General features: G+C 45.4%; 1 protein-coding gene and 1 pseudogene across 1 annotated transcript; both read right to left on the minus strand.

Moving 5' to 3' along the window:
• Positions 1-10,878: 10,878 nt before the first annotated feature.
• Positions 10,879-16,435, minus strand: LOC132653770 (sperm motility kinase X-like). Its single transcript, XM_060383105.1, is given in 5 exon segments — positions 10,879-11,098; positions 11,289-11,810; positions 12,228-14,887; positions 14,890-15,129; positions 15,132-16,435. Coding segments are annotated over 3 exon segments (1,383 nt in total). The 5' UTR covers positions 15,532-16,435; the 3' UTR covers positions 10,879-11,098; positions 11,289-11,810; positions 12,228-14,144.
• Positions 16,436-19,197: 2,762 nt separating this feature from the next.
• LOC110543521 (cytochrome c oxidase subunit 6C-like) lies at positions 19,198-19,421 on the minus strand (annotated as a pseudogene).
• Positions 19,422-21,427: the final 2,006 nt, after the last annotated feature.

Raw genomic sequence — 21,427 nt, forward strand, 5'->3', positions numbered from 1 at the left:
CAACCCATAGATCTCAAACATAAAGAACATAATGATGTACCTGATGTTCACATAAAAACAAGGACACAGAAACCCAGAGAAGTAATAAGGATCAGAGTTGAAAGTCACGAAATGACATCCACTAGAACACAGTGATCAGTGGAAGAAGGAGTTTGTTAATTGTAGGGTGTGAAATACTGACACAATTGTAGCAAAAATAATTTAGGAAGAAATGATCTTTAAGTTTAGTAAACTCAGAAACAAAGATGATGTAGGACAGAGGTGTCACTGAAGTCCAGAGGTCAGTCGGGAATGTTTGAAAATTTATACTCCATGATCCTGGAAGTTTTTAAAGAGATGGATTATATATATATATCTGATATACCAAAATTAGGCCTAAAGGTACAGAATACCTAAACAGATAAGTGACAATAAACAAGATTGAAACAATAAAATAAAACGAAAATCTTACAAAAAGGAAACCAGACAGAGTCACTGTTGGGCTTCCCCAGTGCTTGAAGGAGTTAACATCAGTGCAGCTCACAGTATTCACAGTACAGAAGGACAGCGGGTTTCTGGACTCATTATGTGAGGCCAGGATTGCCCTGACAGTAAAACCGAATAAAAACAAGCTGGTTTCCTTGATGAACATATGTGAGGAAATCCTTAAGAAGAGTACTTAGTATTGGGCTGGGAGATGACTGAAAAATGAAGTGCCTATTCAGCAAACATAACAACATGAATTCAAATCCCCAGTGTTCAGGTAAAAAGCCAGATGCAGTTGCTTGTATCTATAACACTAGTGTCTGGGGTACAGTTTTTGTCTCCTATTCTTTTGTCTCCATGCTCCTATAAGTGATCCCAATAACCTCACTGATTCACTATTTCAGTGGAATCACTATTGTCAGTCCCCTGTCTGTGCTGAAGAGACATTTGTTCATACTTTCCCACACAACATATGTGGCACCCAAGCAGGGACCTGACTGAAGAACAGAAGAAACTGAGAGAAGTGATTGCATGGTCCTGGCTTGTAAAGCATGCAGATAAAGCGGAACATTCTAAGCACCCTCAGAGGGAATTCTGACAGAACTTCTCTCCTTCACCTAATATGTGATAGTGCCTTTCTGTCAGAGGTGTGTAAGCCTGAGTCTCCTGAAGGTAGATCATACCTAGAGAGAACCCAGGTGCGGACGTGTGCTGTGTGGAGTGGAGTACACTGTGTGAGTACAGAGACGGCCTGAGAACTGAAGGTGTAGAGCAAATGTAGTTCCTGAGAGAACCACATACTGGACAAGATTAATGACACTCTGGGATCATGAATTGGCTATGTCAGCAGAAGTGTTTATTATGAAACCTGGCAATCTTTAGTTCAATCCCTCAAATCCATAAAAGGTGGAAGGAGAGAACCAACTCCATAAAGTTGTCCTCTGATTTCTACATGTACAACATGGGACATGCATATCTCACATATCCACCACAAACGTAGATGACCCTAAGTCCAACCTGGGTTGGGGTAGGGTTCAGATGCCACGTGGTATTGGGATAAAGAGACTCAAAAGGCTTTTGAGCAGGCTAAGATCTTTGCCTACCAACAGTGTGTGATCCATTGCTGCAATATCTCCTCTTCCTGTTGGAAGTCACAAGAACCTCAGGAGGCTACTACTGGGGCTACAGAAAAAAAAAATAAGCTGACCAGATTACTCTGGTGAGGTTTTGTTCTCTGCCATGGGAAAGGGCAGGGGCTCAGCTTAGTGCTAGAATGGCAGTTGCTAGTAGCACATAAGGTATTACAACAGATGGAATTCATCAATGGCTCCATGTTAGCAACCATAAGGACAAAATTATCTAATTAAGAGTTGAAATGAAGGCCTTTTGGCAAAGCCTCTTTTCATGGTGGTACAAAGTTAAACTGTATAATGGTAGTTTGCACATTTAAAATAATATGGTATGGTGTCTGTAAGCCCTGTCACACTGCAAGTTGCCCTTGGCAGCAGTGTCTTTTCAAGCCACTGGGCCAACTCCAAGTAACTGAACCAACAGCTGTGACAGATAAAGCATTAGAAGGGGCGTCACCCTGCCTGTGGGTGCCTGGTACAGATAAAGCATTAGAAGGGGCGTCACCCTGCCTGTGGGTGCCTGGTACAGATAAAGCATTAGAAGGGGCGTCACCCTGCCTGTGGGTGCCTGGTACAGATAAAGCATTAGAAGGGGCGTCACCCTGCCTGTGGGTGCCTGGTACAGATAAAGCATTAGAAGGGGCGTCACCCTGCCTGTGGGTACCTGGTACAGATAAAGCATTAGAAGGGGCGTCACCCTGCCTGTGGGTACCTGGTACAGATAAAGCATTAGAAGGGGCGTCACCCTGCCTGTGGGTACCTGGTACAGATAAAGCATTAGAAGGGGCGTCACCCTGCCTGTGGGTACCTGGTACAGATAAAGCATTAGAAGGGGCGTCACCCTGCCTGTGGGTACCTGGTACAGATAAAGCATTAGAAGGGGCGTCACCCTGCCTGTGGGTGCCTGGTACAGATAAAGCATTAGAAGGGGCGTCACCCTGCCTGTGGGTGCCTGGTACAGATAAAGCATTAGAAGGGGCGTCACCCTGCCTGTGGGTGCCTGGTACAGATAAAGCACTAGAAGGGGCGTCACCCTGCCTGTGGGTGCCTGGTACAGATAAAGCATTAGAAGGGGCGTCACCCTGCCTGTGGGTGCCTGGTACAGATAAAGCATTAGAAGGGGCGTCACCCTGCCTGTGGGTGCCTGGTACAGATAAAGCACTAGAAGGGGCGTCACCCTGCCTGTGGGTGCCTGGTACAGATAAAGCATTAGAAGGGGCGTCACCCTGCCTGTGGGTGCCTGGTACAGATAAAGCACTAGAAGGGGCGTCACCCTGCCTGTGGGTGCCTGGTACAGATAAAGCATTAGAAGGGGCGTCACCCTGCCTGTGGGTGCCTGGTACAGATAAAGCACTAGAAGGGGCGTCACCCTGCCTGTGGGTGCCTGGTACAGATAAAGCATTAGAAGGGGCGTCACCCTGCCTGTGGGTGCCTGGTACAGATAAAGCACTAGAAGGGGCGTCACCCTGCCTGTGGGTGCCTGGTACAGATAAAGCATTAGAAGGGGCGTCACCCTGCCTGTGGGTACCTGGTACAGATAAAGCACTAGAAGGGGCGTCACCCTGCCTGTGGGTGCCTGGTACAGATAAAGCATTAGAAGGGGCGTCACCCTGCCTGTGGGTGCCTGGTACAGATAAAGCATTAGAAGGGGCGTCACCCTGCCTGTGGGTGCCTGGTACAGATAAAGCATACTGTGAATAGGCGCATCAAAAGGAAAGGACGCTGTAGCACGGCATCATGCGGCTGTAGAAAGGAGAAGGAAATATAGCCAGCAGGTCTGGATAAGAACAGTGTGGATTGGAGTAACTCATGAGATGTGGCCTGGGTCAATCTATCCTGAGAGTTGAGCTGTATTTAGAGGTCTCACTTTATGGATGGCCAAACAGGAAAATGAAGACTGGCAAGTGCTAGTTCAGCCATGGTGAGGACAAGAGATATCAGAGGAAAGATATGATAGAGTTCAAGAGGAACCAGAACTTCTGGTTGTCATGGATCAGCCCACAGCCTATTGAGGCCTCCTGAGAAACAGGGAGCCAATGCCCTGATCAAAGTCCAGGCAGACGTTCTCAGGTGCCACTAGAGGCTGCTCATTGGGTTGGTTTAAGTCTGGTCACAAAGACAGCCAACATGGAATAAAAAACAGCTAAAGCTACTGGTGTTTCTATAAAATGTTATAATAGTACTTTCTACTATCCAGTCATGTGAAACCTGATCCCAGTTGCGGGCTTACCACATGGGTGCTGTGATAGGGTACAGGCACATGCCAGTTTGCTCAGTAAGTAAGTACCAAATAGCCTCTGTAGGGCCTATGCTTGTCAGTGAGGGATGCAGACATACCCTCACCTATGGATATCACCACAGATTTTTTTTTCACATATTTTTATGCAAGCAAGCAACAGGGAAAAGCTAACATTATTATCTTACCCAACTTAGTTTTAGGCATGCACACCCACAGAGAATCAACAGTGACAAGTATAGTCTTTTATCTTAAAGACTGATGTATGGAATCAGGTGCAATGATAACCCCACAAACCTTATGATCTTACTGGGGCTAGGCTAATTGAAGGAAAGAATGAGTTGTTAAAACAGCAGTTAAATGGCTTAAGTTACAGGAGGTCTCATTCATCGGTTAAAAAAAAATGGCACTCCCAGATGCCATAGAAATTTTTAATGACAATTCTAGTGATAGGGGTAGGTTACCTCCATATGAGATGTAGACCATGGAGGTTCCTGTAACACACAAATCATAAAGGATTCTAGCACTATTATTAGTTACATGTCAGAACTAGTTGGTAAAGCTTTTATTCTTGAAAGACACTACATGCTTTGGTTACAAATCACAGAGAAACAAAGCTGAGCTTGACTTGGAAGTTGCCTTTTTACTGGCTGGCCTTCATAGTGTTCAAGGTGCTTGGGGGGGAGGTGTCACCCAATGTTTCTGTTTTAGACCGTGTATGCTACAATACCAGCATCTGCCTGCTGGTGCAATATTGGCATTGCTATTATGGATTCAACCACAGTTTTCTGATTGGATTTAAGACCTGCCCCACTAGATGGAATTTATGTCTTGATCTATAAGCCAGAATAGAAACCTGTGGCCATGAGGTCAAAGCTCCAGGAGGGAAGCAACTGTTACTGTTTTGTTAAGTGGACATAAGTCTGCCAAACTGCCTTCTAAACACTTGTGCTTACTTACACCAATAGATCACTGTTGCTGTCAGCTGCAATTGATCATGGAAGGAAACTTCCTTTACAGGAATGGTGATGTGTGATGGAAACTCATAACCACTGATGAAGACCTTGAGAATGAGTGATTACTTAGTCAGAAGCATACATATAACACCCTCTAAAAGGCTCAGGGAACATTGCGGAAGAGGGGACGGAAAGACTGTAAGAGCCAGAGGAAGGGGTAGGATGTTGTACCATTTTGTTTGATTTTTTTGTTCTTTCTCTGAATTGAAATGTTACTTCCAGGAGGGAAGTGGGAGTCTCAAGAAATAAACAAATCACAAATCTCAGGAAGTTCCTAAAGTTAAAAAGATTACAAGACCCCTCCCCAAGATTATGGATATGAGAAAAAAAAAAAAAAAAAACTCCTGGGGGAAGAGATTTTCTATGTATGGAGCTGTTTGCAGACCCTGTAGAGAGCTTTCAATTTGCAGCTCTTATGAGTTATCACCTATGAAGTATTGGCATTTCAGTATTGTAGTTGCTTATGAGGCACTCCTGATCTTGAAAGCAGCCCCATATTTTTATAAATAACTCTAATAAACAGGTTGGTTTATCATGATGGAGTTTGGTAGAATTCTTACTTTGGTCTGTCATTGGTTCGCTATCTGAAGTGAGTAGACATTTGCTTGTGTTTCCCCAGGAGAAAAGTCTCACAACACCATTTATTGCCTCATTGACCCTGTTTGTATAACAAGGCCACACCTCCTGTGGGTTCCATAACTTTTGAATAGAGCAACTCCTGTTGGGAATATAGTGGTCAAACACATGCGCTCTGGTTCTTGACATTTCACATCTAACACATAGTAAGGACAGGTGTTTTTCTGTGCTTTCTTTCTTTTTTTCACACCTGTTGCTTTCAGTACCTTAAAGAGTTGATGGTTTGAAGATATTCTGAGGAGCCCAGGCTTTGATGATAAGGCACCTTCTTCTAGTGTCTAGCTTACACCTACTGTATGTGTTCCCTCAGGGACAGGAGGCAGGGGCTCTGTTCTGCACATCCTCCAGAGCAAACTAAGCAAGGGATGGCACTTTTATTCAGGGGCCACTCTATGCACTCTGATTAAGGTGGTGCAGTCCAGGCCTGGTGAGATGGAATGTTCATTCCTGAGAGGACAGTGTTATGGGGTCTTGGATGAAGCATGTCCATCAAGGGATAGTATGGTGTTCATTCCATGGGATGGACAAATAATTTTCCATCCTAGACATAAGGTCCAGGAAGAAAACTTGAAAAGTGCTGTTAGAGAGAGTTGGGTCATTACTGTGGGAGAATATACAATGCAACAATAAGCTGAAACTTCATTTGAACAAACAACCTGTCCCTATTGTGTGACAGGAGGGGCTGCAGACAAAAGTGGGAGTCCTGTCTCCCACCGCACATCATCTTTTGTATACTCCAAGGGACCTCTGTTCCTGCTGCACATGACAGTAGCCCCAGAGCACTGAACCTTCCTTAAATGGAAGTAGTTTGGGCTCCCTGGATACTGCTACTGCCACACGTCATCAGGGACTCACTGGTGTGGCACCCTCGACCCAAGACCTATGAAATGTCTCACGTAGTTGATACCCAGGACCCTAGACCTGCCTGTTGAACAGTGTGTTGGCCCCCTGGGTACGGGGCCTAAAACAGTCATAGATGTGATAGTGCCTGATAGGTAGTGATCTACCTTGCAGACAGCCCAAGGTACAGCCTCTGGCTGGAGGTCAGTGAGGGGACAGGCCCTACATGGAGGCACAATGTCGTGGCCCCTGGCTATAGCTCCTTCCTGGAAGGTGCCATTTCTACTGCCTCCCCACCTCAGGTATGGGCTTGTCATGGTGTCACCCTGCTGTCCATGGGCAACTGCTCTTACCTTGAGGAACAGTGTGTGACTGCCTGGGTATCAGCCCTGCCTCTTCATGAAAATGGGATGGGTCCACTGGGCACTCCATTCTCAGAGGACATTGTTTGCTTGGTCTCCTGGGTGCTTATTAAGTGGTCAGTAGTTGGTTCTGGAGGCTACTTGACCAGTCTTGGGGATACTGTGTGTCCTCTACCACATAGGTATTAGTCATACACAGCAAGGCGGTATGTAAGCAGAGCACTGAGACTTGTCCTTCCCGGAGTTCCAGTATGCATTCAACCTTTAGCATGCCAAGCAGCTGTGTGTGTGGCATTTACTCAGCCACTGCTTGTTGACTCTGTCATATAATATGGTCTGCTGTTAATGGCCTCCTGAATATGAGGCTTGCCTTCGTAGGGGCATGCAGAAATACTCTGGGTCCAGAGACTGCCCTGAGGAGAGCATATTATTGGGACTTTCACATCTGGGCCTTGCCTAAAGTCAGCAGGTGATTAGTCCCTGGTCACAGGGCTTGCCCTTGGGGCCATGTCAAAGATGGCCCCTTAGGCACAGGAGACCTGATTGTGTGAGGGTAAGTATAAATCTCCACTTGATATTTAGTCTCAGAGTAAACTACAGTTGGGTCCCTGGTTACTGGGCATGAACTGGTCAGAAACACTTGTTCTGTGGCTGGTCGGAGGTCAACCCAGGGTCCCTCTCCTGGGTACTATTTCTGCCTTGTGAGCAATGTACAGATGTCTTCCTGGCTACTGTCCCTATCTTGTGAAGCAGTCTGGTCATTCCTCTGGGTACTAAGTCAGAACTGGGTGGAAGCATGAGGACACATCACGGGTACATGCCAGCCTCCTCAACAACATGTGAGCAGGTCCCAGAGCCCTGAACATGCCTTAGGGTCAAAACCCTGGGTCCTGGACTTCCAGGAGGTCAGTGTACTAGCAATGTTCTGAGTTTTGGTCTTACCCTGGTTGCACCATCTTACTGGCTGCCTGGGCTGTGGCCTGCCCGGGCTGTGGCCTGCCCAGAAGCCAGGGAGTGGTGGTCTCCTTCATATACTGGGTGGGCTGGTTAAGTTTTTTTCAACCTGATGCAGAGTGGGGTTTCCTGGAAGCATAGAGGGAACAGCCATTAAAGAAGTGCTTCCATCAGATTGGCCTGTGGACACATCTGTGGGGCACATGATTAAGGGATGGTGTGGGAAGGTACAGCCTAGTGTGGGCTGTGTGGCCCATAGGTAGATGGTCTTGCGTTTATAACAAAGTAGCTGAAGGCTACCAAGGACTACATAGTGAGACCATATCTCACAAAAGAAAAAAGGGTTAATTACTTGTGGAATGGCAAAAACAACAACAACAAATATTCCCTCTTACAGTCTCAGTTAAGCATTTGAAGCCTGACCCAATGAATGTTGAGTGATATTGATAGAATTGTCTTATAGAAACAATTGCAGCCTAACTCCTAATAGCACCTGGTACTTCAACCCACATAGTTTGTCTCAGAGAGGAAAAGTTAAAATTTACTATATCAACACATTCAAATATGACCCCATATAAATAACTCAAGAAACAGACATAGAACTTCTTTCAAGTTCAAAGGGTAAGACATTATGATTAATTGCCCACCAAGTGTCTGTCCATGGGTACCTATTGTTAAAACTTTCATATCAATTGTAGTCTGATATATATTGTATTCCAGCCCCTTAGGCTCCCTGTTTTCAGCATACAATATTACAGCTGTCATGTACTTACCTTACTGAAACCCTTTTACTTTTTCAGACTTCTTGCCTAGCATCATTCAGCCCAATGTACCTGATTTGCCTCAGGCAAGCATATCTAATGATAACCAGCTCTGGTTCATGAGATATATTGTTTTAGTGTGTGTGTGCCTAATGCAACAGTATAAAGATTCAGGACCTTAGATGGTTGGAGTGCATGAAGTTCACTGATGGATGCAACACAATTCTGGAAAAAAAAGTTTGAAGACATCTGTTACTGCTTCCCTTGGAAGGATTTATCAAAGTACATGTTAGAGTGAGAACAAGGCTGCCCTCATACTCTGAATCTCCTCATACTATATTCCTGGTTGGTTAACCTGGATTCAGAGGTTCAGAAGCCAGAGACTCAGCAAAAGGATCATTTTTAGAAATTTACTGCATTTAACTACTTTTCACCTGAAATAACAAAATCTCAGAGCCCACAGTATCAGACTGCACTGGAATCCTCCATGCCCAAGTGGCTGCACTGCTGACCAACTGCTTCGTGGAGAGGCCTATGTGCCAAAGCATTAGTAGCTCATGCCAACGGCTTCTCCCAGAAGCCTTTGTGCTCAAATGTAATGCCCGCCCACTTCTTTACCCAGAGGCCTTTGGGCCCAAGGCAGTAGCAGGGCCCATTTCTTCAGATGCTATTACAGGAAACACTAATGTCATCACTTCAGGCAGAAACGCTGTCCAACGTGAGGTGGCAGTGAACACACAGCGATCCTCAGTTTTCCCAGTGGTCGAGGTGGGTCTGTGATGATGGCTTCCTAAAAACCTTAAGTGACTTGTAATGAAGTTCCTGTCCTGATCAAGAAAGGCGGTGTATTCCAAGTCCTCCAGAATTTGAGATGTGTCTGTTGCACAGTATTTAGGTTCTAGGAAAGTGGGAATTGGCTTATATGCGATAAAAAATGAAATATTGGCAGTCTAGCACAGAAAAGAGTGTTTCTGTGTACACCCCAAATGGTGCTAGAAAATTCAACGGGAATTAATTATAAAATAGTGAAATCAGATCTTTGTCTCTCTGCCTGCATTAAAGTCAACTCCAAATGGGCCAAAGACCTTCCTGTAAGACCTGGTACTGTGAAATTGCTATTGGAAAAGCAGAGAACACTAACCAAGGTAGAGATCCAGGTAGGAATTTTGTGACTTGAAATCCATTTGTCCAGGAAACATGGCACACCACCGACAAATGAGTTGTCATAAATATCACCACATGAACTAGTCTGGAAATTGTCAAATGGCATCCTATACACGTGAATTGGAAACCCTTGCACACAGCTGGCAGAGCAAACATACAACCATCATGGGACACAGGGTGGAGATTCCTCGAAATGTGAAACCATGTCTTCTCTGTAATCTAGCCATCCCCAACATTGGGTACCTAACCATAGCAAAGGAAAGGATATCAGAATGTCAAAGACACTTCTATACTGCTCCATGCATTACGGACCTTTTTCTGAGAAGCAAGCTATGGAGTCAGAACCAGTGTGCGGCGAGGGAATGAATTGTCATACCACAGTACAGGATCCCTCACAAAACCAAAATCACACCTGCCAGATGGCCCATACTAGCTGTTGCCTCCATAGGAAGAGAAGTGAGCTGGTTTCTGAGTTTCTTCCCATAGTGATTTGGTTGCAGAGGGCCAGGGATCCTGTCATCTTGGAAGCCTCTTTGTCGCTAGGTCACATAACAGCACAGAGAATCCCTTGTCCTCTGAAGAAAGCTCTGCCCCATCAATAGGATAAAAATAGCAGGGCAGAAATACAAGTTGAGGGGGAGCCAGACTACAGGCTACAGAAAAGCATTGACTTGAGAACAGAAGTCAGGGCCCCTGTGAGCATCTCCACACACAATTATCAAGAGCTTTGTGAGGACACTGAAATAGGACAATTGCAGAGAAAATTGGGAGTGTTTCAAAACAAATCAAACCCTAGACCTTTAGCAATGTGCCTACCCTACATCCACATGTCTGTTGAAGAAGGATGTAATTGGGCATCATAATTTAGGAGGTACAAACCTGTCACCACAGGACCCAGAATTCTGAGCAGGACTATCAGGAGTTGTAGGCCATCCTAGGCTACACAGCAAGACCCTGCCTCAGAGAAATAAAGGGGAGGAGGAAACTGAGATTTCTGGTCAACCTGAGTAGACTTAAAGGACATTATGCTAAGAACAATAATGCTCAAGAGACAGGAAAATACTGCATATGTGGAACTAAAACAAAAATCTCCACTAGTGATAAACACTAGCAGGATGGACAGATGCTTCTAGGTTACAGACTAGGCAGTACATAGGGCAGAGATCCAATGCACAGAACCAAGACCACAGAGCACTTGGACAAGTAGTGCTGCTCTCACCTCTGGGAGAAATGGGTGCATTCAGAAGATAGACATGCTCATTCCAGGATCAAAGTCTTTACATAACTATAAGTCAGGACACCACAACACAGGGGTCAAATACACAAGGAAGTTTATTATGATTAAATAGTCTCTGTTTTCAGGGTTACTCGTGCCTTTTTTTTTTTTTCCAGGTTGTCTGTGTGTGACTTTCTTGGTACCACTTCTGCATAGCAAATCTTAAGCCCAGCTCTCTGTACACATCCTCAATGGTTAATCTTCACCGGGAAACACCATGCCTAAAATAAGCAGTCACACAGTTTTCTTAAAGGAGACCTGAAAACAAAGGGGTTTTAGTAAGATTAACAAGTGGACAGTGGACCATCACCCTGTAGCCAACCATGCTTCCCCATGCCCTAGCAGGGGGCATCATCTATGCATCCCTCTTCTATCCAGTGTGTTAAGGCTTGAGGGGCATCTCCTGCCCTCCGAAACATGCAGGTGAAGCTGGCATTAGGCTTTATACCTTGCTGAGTGTGTCCCGGGAGTCTGTAGCAGCCCCAGCAGAGTGTCATTCAGGCAGCAAAGACACCACGCATTCCCAGCCTGCTGCCTGGGACACAAAGCTGCAGGACCTGCAGCATCGCCATAGGTTGTCAGAAGGAAAATAGCTTGGATCTTGGTGTGAGATACTGTTGAAAATACACAAGGCTTGTTATAGTAGACTGTGGTGCTCAAGAGGGGAATGAATCTGTCCCCTTTAATCCCTGAGTTTTCTTAGGAAGTGGGAATGTGGCAGGAGAGCATGAGTCACCCAAAGGAAAGCACTCATTGTCAGACCAGAGGGTCTTAATTAATTGTTTTTGCATCAACAGGTTCTTATCCGTGGTCATGGTGGGCACCAGCTCCAGCTCTGCATTCAAGTGTCAAGCACTGCAGACTTCACCTTGGTTCCACTCAAAGAACAGTTGGTGGGCCTCACCTCCCTCGAGGCAGGATGCCCTGGGGCAAAGTGTACACCATGGCATGTGCTGGCTTCCCATGGCACCTAGGAAGCAGTAGAGCAGATGGTTAATGTTTCAGATGAGGGTGGAGACAAGAAAGAACTAACTGATTTGGAGGGACATCAAGGAATATCCACAAGAAGTCGTCACTGGAAATTACCATGTTTGGAATGTGAATCCTCTCCATTTCAAGCAAACTTCCCTAGCATCAACTGGACACACGGCACATGGGAATGAGGGTGTGTGTGTGAGTGTGTGAGTGTGTCCCTCCCTGTCTGTCCAGGTATACAGTCCAGAAGAATGCATCCAAGTGATTCAGGATGCAAAGCAACAAGCAGTTTCACCAGTAATAGTGAGTGCTGGGTTGAGCTGAGAAGGTTTCTGGATGTTGGTGGGAGTAGGAACAAGCTATCTAGTAAGCCAGGATGGTTCTAAAAACTGCACATAACCAGTGGACTCACCTGCTCCTATACACTCAACCTTCCAAATGACTCTCTGCAATCTCATTCCTTTGTTTCTGGCTCTGGTCTGGTCAGCAATTTTCATTTTGGACACACACCAATAGGTCAAGGTGTGTGTCTGGCTGGTCCTCCGCTTCTTCCACTGCCGCTTTCTCTTCTCCTGTGTCTTTTAATGGTACACAGGTACATCTGGAGACAGGCAGTTGATAATCTCACCATGAATCTAAGGTCCTCTGAGGTGTTTTCCTGATGATCACCAGCACTCCGTGAACCCCTGTTTACAGGATTCTTGAATCTCACAGTGCTTCACGTGGCTGGTGAAATTGTGGCTCTGCCAGCCATCAGGAACCTTCCTACAGGAGACAGTCAGGAGGATTGAGTTCAGACCTGCCTCTCAGAATCCATTTTCAGTCCTTAGGGTCCGAGGTGATCTGAGAAGGGTGTGATTACACCCCTCACAGAGACACCACCCCCCACACACAGTTCATCTGCAGATACAGGAATGGTATATGTCCCCAGATTCAGCTGGTGATCTGGGACAGAGCTTGGCACTGGCACACAGCTGTCCAAAATGCCAATCTGGACCTCTCCTCTCCTGCACTGTCTGCATCCTCAGCCTACTGCCATCGACCCTCTGGCATCAGCCTCTAGGGAGCACTGTGCCTCCACCAGCACTTGGAATAGACACAAGAATGGGGCCTCTAGTAGAAGTAGGCAGGACTTGCATGTGGCTGTGCTTGCACTGGGCTGGCATGGGCTCTCAGGCTGTTTCCTCCTGAGCGCTCCCTTGTTCCCTTCACCAACCTTTCTCCAGCCTTCTTGCCCAGCTTCGGGCCACTATCTTCTGCTGTCTATCTAGTTCAAGTTTCTCAAAGAAAGATACTGTGGGGTTTGCCTTCTAGTGTGATCATACATTATCACCAAACCCTAAAATGTGTGTATTTACAATCTCTTTATCTAAATGCATATATATATATATATGCATGACTAGGAAACAGCTCAGTGAGTAGAGGCATTTGCCGCCAAGACTGGGGACCTTGTACCATTCCCCAGGACCCATATGGTAGAAAGACAGAACTGCAAGTTCCTCCACAAACACACAGTAAATATTTTTTTTCTTTAGAGAAAATGACATTACCCTGGGTGTCGTGACACGTGCCTGAAATCCCAGCACTGGTGGAAGCAGAGGCAGGTGGCTCTCTGTGAGTTTGAGTCCAGCCTGCTCCACAAAGTGAGTCTAGGACAGCCAGGGCTACATAGAGAAAACCTCTTGAGAAAGGAAAACAAACAAAAATAAAAAGGGACATTATTTTTTTAAAAATAAGCCAAGGTAAAGTACATGTAGCTTCTCCACCTACCTGGTACCACAGCTGCCTCCACAGGCCTTTTAGCTCACAGCCAAGATTTTGTTCTTGGCTGGGAGCTCTCTGTTTTGGACAGGCACACAGCAACATAACCTCCCAAATCCTTTTCTGATGTTCTTCCTGATGCTTTTCTAAACCCGCTTCCTAAAGGGGGCTCTGGGTGTAATCTGCTCCTGGCCATGGAGATGTCCCCGGCGTGTATCTGGGGAGAATGGGTTGGGCTCTTTGCTTTCTACAATGGGGCCATCTTCCTGGGCCTCCTTGCGGGAGAATAGAGGTGGTCTGGCTTCTTTTGGTTTTACCGTGGGATCCTTGCCCTGGCTCTCCTTGTTGAAGAATGGAGATGCTCTATTCTCTGAGTTCATGTTCTTCTTTGAACCAGCTTTAGTCACTTCTTGGGGCTGTCCTCAGAGGTCCTCAGGTTAGGCTTTTGGGAGAGAGGAGTTGATAGTCTCACCATGTATGTTGCTGTTCTTAAGCTGGTATTCCTCCACAGAAGCAGGATGGGATAAAACTTCCTGTGAGGATCCCTTAAACTTGTTAGAGCCAGCTTTCAGCACATCCAGGATGACTGCCTGCAGTGAGGCTTCCGTGGAACATTCTCAGCAGTCACCTTTGGGCATATTTCCCCTGAGGTGTCAGTGCTGTTCGTGTCCCAACTGGTGCTGCTCATGAAATGGGCCTCACGGCTACGCTGGGGACAGATTTTCAGAAGGGGGGTTGTCTTGTTGTTCAAGCAGGTCAGGGTGGGTGGCCAACTGTACCTCCTTTTACCCCCTTTGTCATGCTCAGGACTCTGAGGAACATTGGGATCAAGGAAGGTAGAAAGGGAAGGGACACTAGATGCCCTCTTTAAGGTCACTTTTGCTGTCATGGCTGCCCCAGTGAGGTTCAAGTTTCGACCCAACCGCCTGGGCTTAAGTTTTATTTTAAAATTGTCCCCCCAGGGTGACTGTTGCCTAAGAATAAGATATGTAGCCATCACCTGGTCAACGTTCTTCTTCTGTAAAGCTTCCCGTATCTCTCGTTTCTTGTATCCCATGACTCTCATGATGACCATTACAGTGGGGTCTGGGTGGCTGTCAGTGTTCCCTCTAAAGAAATCCGGAGAACCTTCACTGTCATGTTTTAGCCATGGAAAGTGCAGAATGTCACCAGTTGTTGGCCTTAGTCTAGGGTTTACACTTAACAACTTAGCAATCACGTCCCAGAGCTCCTTTGACAGCTTGAATCTGACGGAGTACTTTCCTGCCAAGACCCTCTGCTTTAGTCCTTCATATGTACGTCCCTGGAAACATACCCGGTCAACATAAAGTAGAGCATAACCCCCAAGCTCCAGATATCAGCGGCAAGGCCATTGTAGTCTTTTCTTTCAAAGAGTTCTGGGGCACAATAAGGGGGGGGGTGTCCACAAAAATCTGCTTGCTTCTGTCCCATGGTAAGCTTGGTGGCCAATCCAAAATCACACAATTTGATATTCCCTTTGCCATCCATTAATATGTTTGCAGGCTTTAGGTCCCTGTGGGCAATTCCCTTCCATGGCAATAGTGGAGGGCACGTACTATCTGTTTAAATAGCCTACGGGACTCCTCTGCTGGGAGGTGGCCAAACTCTGTAATCCTGCCCATCAGTTCTCCTCCCTCGGCATGTTCCATGATCATGTAAGTGTGGTTTGTGGTGCCGATTATATGCAAAAGTTTGATGACGTTGGGATGGTCTAGGGACTTCATTATTTCAATTTCTGATTTGATGAAGGTCTGCCTCCTGCCTTTTGGAAGAACTTTTACTACTACCCTTGTCTGGGTGAGGAGATGGCTAGCCAATTTTACTTCCCAGAATCCTCCTTGGCCGAGTGTTTGTAAGATTTTATAATGTTCTGTAAAAGCCTCTTCATCAAAGGGCTTGGAACCGAGGTCTTGAACCACTTGCCACCTCTTCATCTTTGTTGATATAAATGCCACCACCAACTAGTGATGCAAGATAAAAATTAATTAAAAGTGGGTCTAGGACAAACATAGCTATGAATTCCTGCACTTAAAAAAGATAGATAGATAGATAGATAGATAGATAGATAGATAGATAGATAGATGTCCCAAATAACTTAATGATGCTGTCGAGGTCATGGAAAAACAAGAACCAGCCAAACCGAAAAGAAATAGAAGTGACAAGTTCAGAACAGAAACTGAAGAAATAGAAACTAAAATAACACAAAGACGGTCGTAACAAAGACTTTTTTTATGGATAAAAATACAAGCTAATAATATTAGCGACCAAGTAAGGTGTTATTACCAGAGATGCAACTGAAATCCAGACATCCAGGCAATCACTAGGGAAAATGTTCCAGTGAATTGGGAAAATCTAGAAGAAACTGATTTGATAAACCTCTAGACAGACATTAACTACTAAGTCTGAACTAAGAAGCTAGAAAACACCTAACCTGTGAAACTGTAGGAGGCAGAGGTAGTGGAAAACAAGAAAACAGTGTTGTCTGGACACAGCTGGGTGGTAGCATATATGACCTCACAGCATTGTGACCTGCTCAGGCCGAACACAGAAATCTCAGATGAAGATGGGAGGTAGACAAGAAGTCACACTCCTAGCTAATGAGCTATTTGCAATTGATAGTTGCCAGGAGAGCACACATTCTAAGGATGCGGCCCCTCATAGGTTGGACAGACTACTCTTCAGTGGAACGCCACATACCCAACAACAGAAGGACAACAGAAACTCTGCTTGATGCCCAAAACCAAACCAAACCCAAAAGACACAAATCTGGGCGCTAGGAAAGGGAGTGTGGGGAAAGGATAAATAGGATCAAAATGTATTATATGAAGTTCTCAAAGAAGTAACTGAAAACAGAAAAACAAAACAAAACAAAAACAACCAACCACACTGAAACAGTACTTAAAAATAATGTCTTGAACAAAAAACAAAACAGGAACAGACACTCATTGAGGACTTTTTACTAAACCTTTAAAGAGGAGCTAACAGCAATGCTTCTCAATCTGGTATATGAAATAGAAAGAGGCAGGAGGCTTTCAGAATCATCCAATGAACTGTATTACTCAGATATGGAAACTAGGTGGATACAGTAACAAGAAAAAAAATATAACCAACCTCTGTGAACACAGACACAACAGTCCTTAGTAAGAGCACTTACTACTTCACAGTTAATTCAGAAGCACTTACTGGGACCAAACTTCATGATCAAATGGGTTCACCTAGTCAGACAAGGGCTGCAACACACACAAACTGATTAATAACACTGGGTAGAAACACAAGGGCAACAATCACATACTCAGCTGAAAAGAGTGAAACGTCTATTTTTTAAGAAAAAAAAAACAGCGTGGAACTGGAAATCAATGTGTTGTGTATAACATGACAGTTTCACAGAGACGTTTACTTTGAGGCACCATAGGGAGGGGAGGGGACCTGAAAGTAACAGAGAATTATTAGCGATGGGAAGGGGAAGGAGGAGGGCATACAGCATATTAGAGTAGGGGAATATTATCAAACTACATTTTGTACAGGTACAGACACCTTACAGATGAAATTTCGTACTTTGTATGCTTAGTATTCACTTACAGAATGTTTGAAAATGAGAAAAAGGAAGATAATTAACAAAGAACATTTGAAATGTGTAAAACTTAACATCTAACACCATAAATTTAAAGTAAAATAAAAACTAAAACCAATATCCCCAAAGCACCACCAGTAAAGTGAGAAAGAGGCTCACTCTGTCGAAGTTAAACATGTCACCAGCATCCAAGTCCAAAACTCCACCTACGTCCAAGTCCTGCAGATCACCACCCAACAGCTCTCTGCTCTAGAAGGACAGAAACCAGCCCTAAGAAGTATAATATATGCCTATATGGCAGCCACGCCTCCCAGTGGCTCCTTGTGAGCTCAGAGTCAGTCATGGACCACTGAGGGATGGGCATACTCCTGCCCAAAATGACTGTATCAGTGACTCTGTACTCACTGCTGCAAGTGCCCAACAAGAAACAAATGAAGGAAGGGTTCGTTTTTGGCTCACCCTTTGCGGAAACAGGAAAGACATGGTGGCAGGAGTGGTGGGTGTTAGCATGTGGTTGCTTACACTGGACTGGTGATCAGACCACTTCCAATGCCAGGCCACGACACTGCTTCCTGTGGCCAGATCCCGCCCCCTAAGGCTGGACCCCAACTTCTCAGGACAGTTTCACCAGCTGGACAGCACATGTTCAAACACAAGAGTCTATAGGGGACACTGCACTTGAAATCATAGCAAGGACCATCTCCACATTAATAGTAATAACACAGGAATGGTAACTGATAATACAGACCCCCAAAGCTCTATGCTTTACTGGGTAAAGACTCTGATCTTTACCCCTAAGAAAGTGAACCCAGAGGATGGATGCTCCAATGTCCTTTGCAAGTACAACCAAAAATGCTGTGGTAACACCTGCCTGTTACAGGCCTCAACATTCTCAACACTGAATGTAGAGGTGCAGACCTCTCCATTCAAAGTATCCCTCTCTTTAAACTTGGATTGTTGTCAAAAGTATGATAGCCCCTCACTGGCACTGTGCTACTGTAACAAAATGTTCCCTTTCTCGAGACACCCCAGGACAAGTGACATCTGTGGGACTGATAAGAGACTTTGATCACAGCTTCCCCCAAGAGATCTCTTTAGATTTCTCATCAGAAACCTAGGATCCCAGAAGACAGTAGGCAGACACATTCAGGACAATCAGGAAAGAAAAAGGTCACCCTAGAATCCTAAAATAGTAAAAGCATTCTCCCCACAGTTGTGGGAGCTGGAGAATCTTCAGATGTCACAGTCTCATCCTGTTCTGCAAGAAACTGCCTTAGACTGGAAAACATAATAACAACAGAAATCGATTTCTTCTTCTGGAGGTTGGTTAGTTAAGATCAGGCTGGTCAGAGTGCATGAGGTATATTAAGCGCCATGATGTTAGGGGTGTCTGAGCTTACCTTTCTTATACATGGCAGTTTGTTATGTGTTTCTTCATGGTCCTGGGAAGGACTGAACTCTCTTTCAGGCCCCTTTCTATAGGAAATGCATTCTGTCATGATGACGAACCTCCTAGCTTGTCACCTCCAATGGCCCCAAATCTTGATATTATCATTACTTCAGGACTGATGATTCAACATAGATTTGGAAGGACACATATCCCGACATGATACCCCACAAACACAAACTAGAACTGGATTAGCCCTGCCTGATGGGAGTCATTACAGTTCCACTGACAGACCTCAGGCAGGACTCAAGAGCAAGGGAGGAAGTCCTTATGTAAGGTCTGAGGACATACCAGCTATCAAGGTCATGCTGAGGCCAAGAAGCAAGGTAAAATATTTGCTGGACCAGACTGATATGAAAGTATTAACCTATAAATGGCATGTTAGGCAGACACAGCAGGTGAATGCTGAGAGTCCCTCACCTGACAGCGAGTGGGATCCATTTTTGTTTTTGTTTTTATTGTTAATAGTTTATTGAGAGAAACTACTCCTTAACCCACATATTCATGTTTCATAGTTCAGGAACACGGGTCAGTGAGGAACTTCTATGGAGGGCAATCCAAAGGATTCTTTGCAATCTGAAATCACTTTGCACTCTGAAAGATACCAGCCTTCATCATCTCTTCAAAATCTTTCATGGAACCATAATTTCTGTAGAAATCTGTGTATGCCTTCTTTGTTCAGCCACACCAACCTTACAGGAATTGGCAACTTCCCTGGCCACAATGAATTCGTCAGCAATATGAACCTGCAGACTCCTGGCCAGAAGACTGTGCATCTGAGGTTTTGGTAATCAACCAGAACTCATGGTAGTGAATGTCCTCTACACCAATGTCCTTCGAGGTCCTCGGGGATACCGAGAACCTTCCAGCAGCACACAGACAGTCAAATTGATGGAAGACCAGGTGACAGAGGCCTCAGGAGTTCCAGGGTCCATTTTATGTGTCATTAGATATTATTTGACCGTGTCTCTTGGCCCATTTGTGTGGCCCCTTATTTGAAAAGGACAGATTATGCACTCAGGAAGCAGAGTCAGGGAGATCTCTGTAAGTTCGAGGCTAGCCTGGTCTACAAAGTAAGTCCAGGACAGCCAGGGCTTGTTACACAGAGAAACCCTGTCTCAAAAAAACAAACAAAATCAAACAAAACAAGAATAAAAGGACAGATCTCTATATTTTATAACACCACTGACTTCCTTTTCTGAAACTGACCATTTGAGTAAGGCACCAGGGCCTATTTGAGTGAGGTCCTAGTTGATTGTATAGACATCACAAACACTGTATCAGGCTTTAAGTAGTGAGAAGATGAACACTAGAGAGTGGGGGTGTTTGCCACTTTATTTTTGGTTCTTTTACTGGGGTGGGGGTTCTAGATAAAAGAAAACAATTTCCGTTTGCTATGTGATCTGTGCCGTTAAGTTAGAAGTTATTGCCATTGGAAACACAGTGGGCACTCATGTGATTGTGACAGCAGCAGCTGAGGGGCATGGCTCTGGTACAAGGCTTACAATGTCATTGGAGCCACGCTGCTACAGATTTGCATGAGTGCCATCACTTTTACACGTCAAATGGAAACCCCATGGGAACCATAAAGATCCAGTCATACAGCTCCGGTCAACTAAACTGTGTGCACATAGTTCATAAGAGGTCCGATTGACATTCTCTATCACTAAAAGATTCAGTACAACCAGCACAAGGTGTATCTACACACTACCACACTTTAAAAGAACGACCAGCTCTAGAAAGAAAGCAATAGTGCATTTAAAGGGAGAAGAAGATCACTCTCCAGCAATGGCTGGGCCTCAGAGAGACTGAGTACAAGTGACCTCATTCCCTGGGACTTAGGGCAGGCCTCCCTGCTCTAAGGAGACTCCCAGAGGGTCTCACGCAGGGCAGACCAAGCCATTCTTGAACCTCTGCATGAAGCAGAGGCACCCAGTCTGGCCTTCATGAACATCGGTATGCTGCAGAACTACTGAGGCACTGATTGGGGTCACTCTTGTTCTCTGGCTCTCTGTGGAATTGGTACCTTGACAATGAAGCTAGGATAGTATGAAGCAAGGGTCCTGCAGGCATGCACTGTATGTGCATGCATGTGTGTGTGTGTGTGTGTGTGTGTGTGAGTGTGTGTGTGTGTGTGTAGCACTGTAGCTTCTAGGAGAAAAGGTTTTTCTGTTGCTTCCTGCCCCTCCTCTTCTACCCTTCTAGCCTTCTCCTTCATTGATACCCTCCAACCTCCTCCTACCACCCCTTCTTTTCCTCAAGTCTAGTCACCAACGTCTCTGGGCTTTGTGTCTAGAGTTCTGCACTCAAGACTTCCAGAATGAAGGTGTGTGTTAGACAGGCCACAGGGCTAAGAGAGAGCAGAGGAGTCTCCTGCCTGAGCTGCTCAGGAAGGTGACCTTCAAGTGGGGGAAAGGAGCCTCAGGTTTGAGAACTGGATGAAAGCCAGCAAATTTGTTGAAATACATTACAAAATGTGGCTTCAAGGCCATTTGATGCACTCAACTGTGGGCATGTTCACTTATAGATTCCTAGGTGTCCTGTAGCCCTCAGGGTAATATTGCTGGCCAGGAGACCTGCATCAAATGTAAAATCTCTTCCTATCTGCTCTGCCTGGCCAAGCCAAGCAAGGCAGATGCTGTGGCAGGAAGCTGCACTGCTGAGAAATGCAGAGCTAGTGAGGCACTGACTGGGGTCACTCTTGTTCTCTGGCTCTCTGTGGAATGCGTTGCTAACCACAGCACCTCAGGATGGACATATTCTACTGTGGGAAGGATCTCAGAGTAGGTATAGCCTACTATAAGCTGGCAGC

The sequence above is a fragment of the Meriones unguiculatus genome, chromosome 4, assembly GCF_030254825.1.
Source record: "Meriones unguiculatus strain TT.TT164.6M chromosome 4, Bangor_MerUng_6.1, whole genome shotgun sequence".
Lineage (NCBI taxonomy): Eukaryota > Metazoa > Chordata > Mammalia > Rodentia > Muridae > Meriones > Meriones unguiculatus.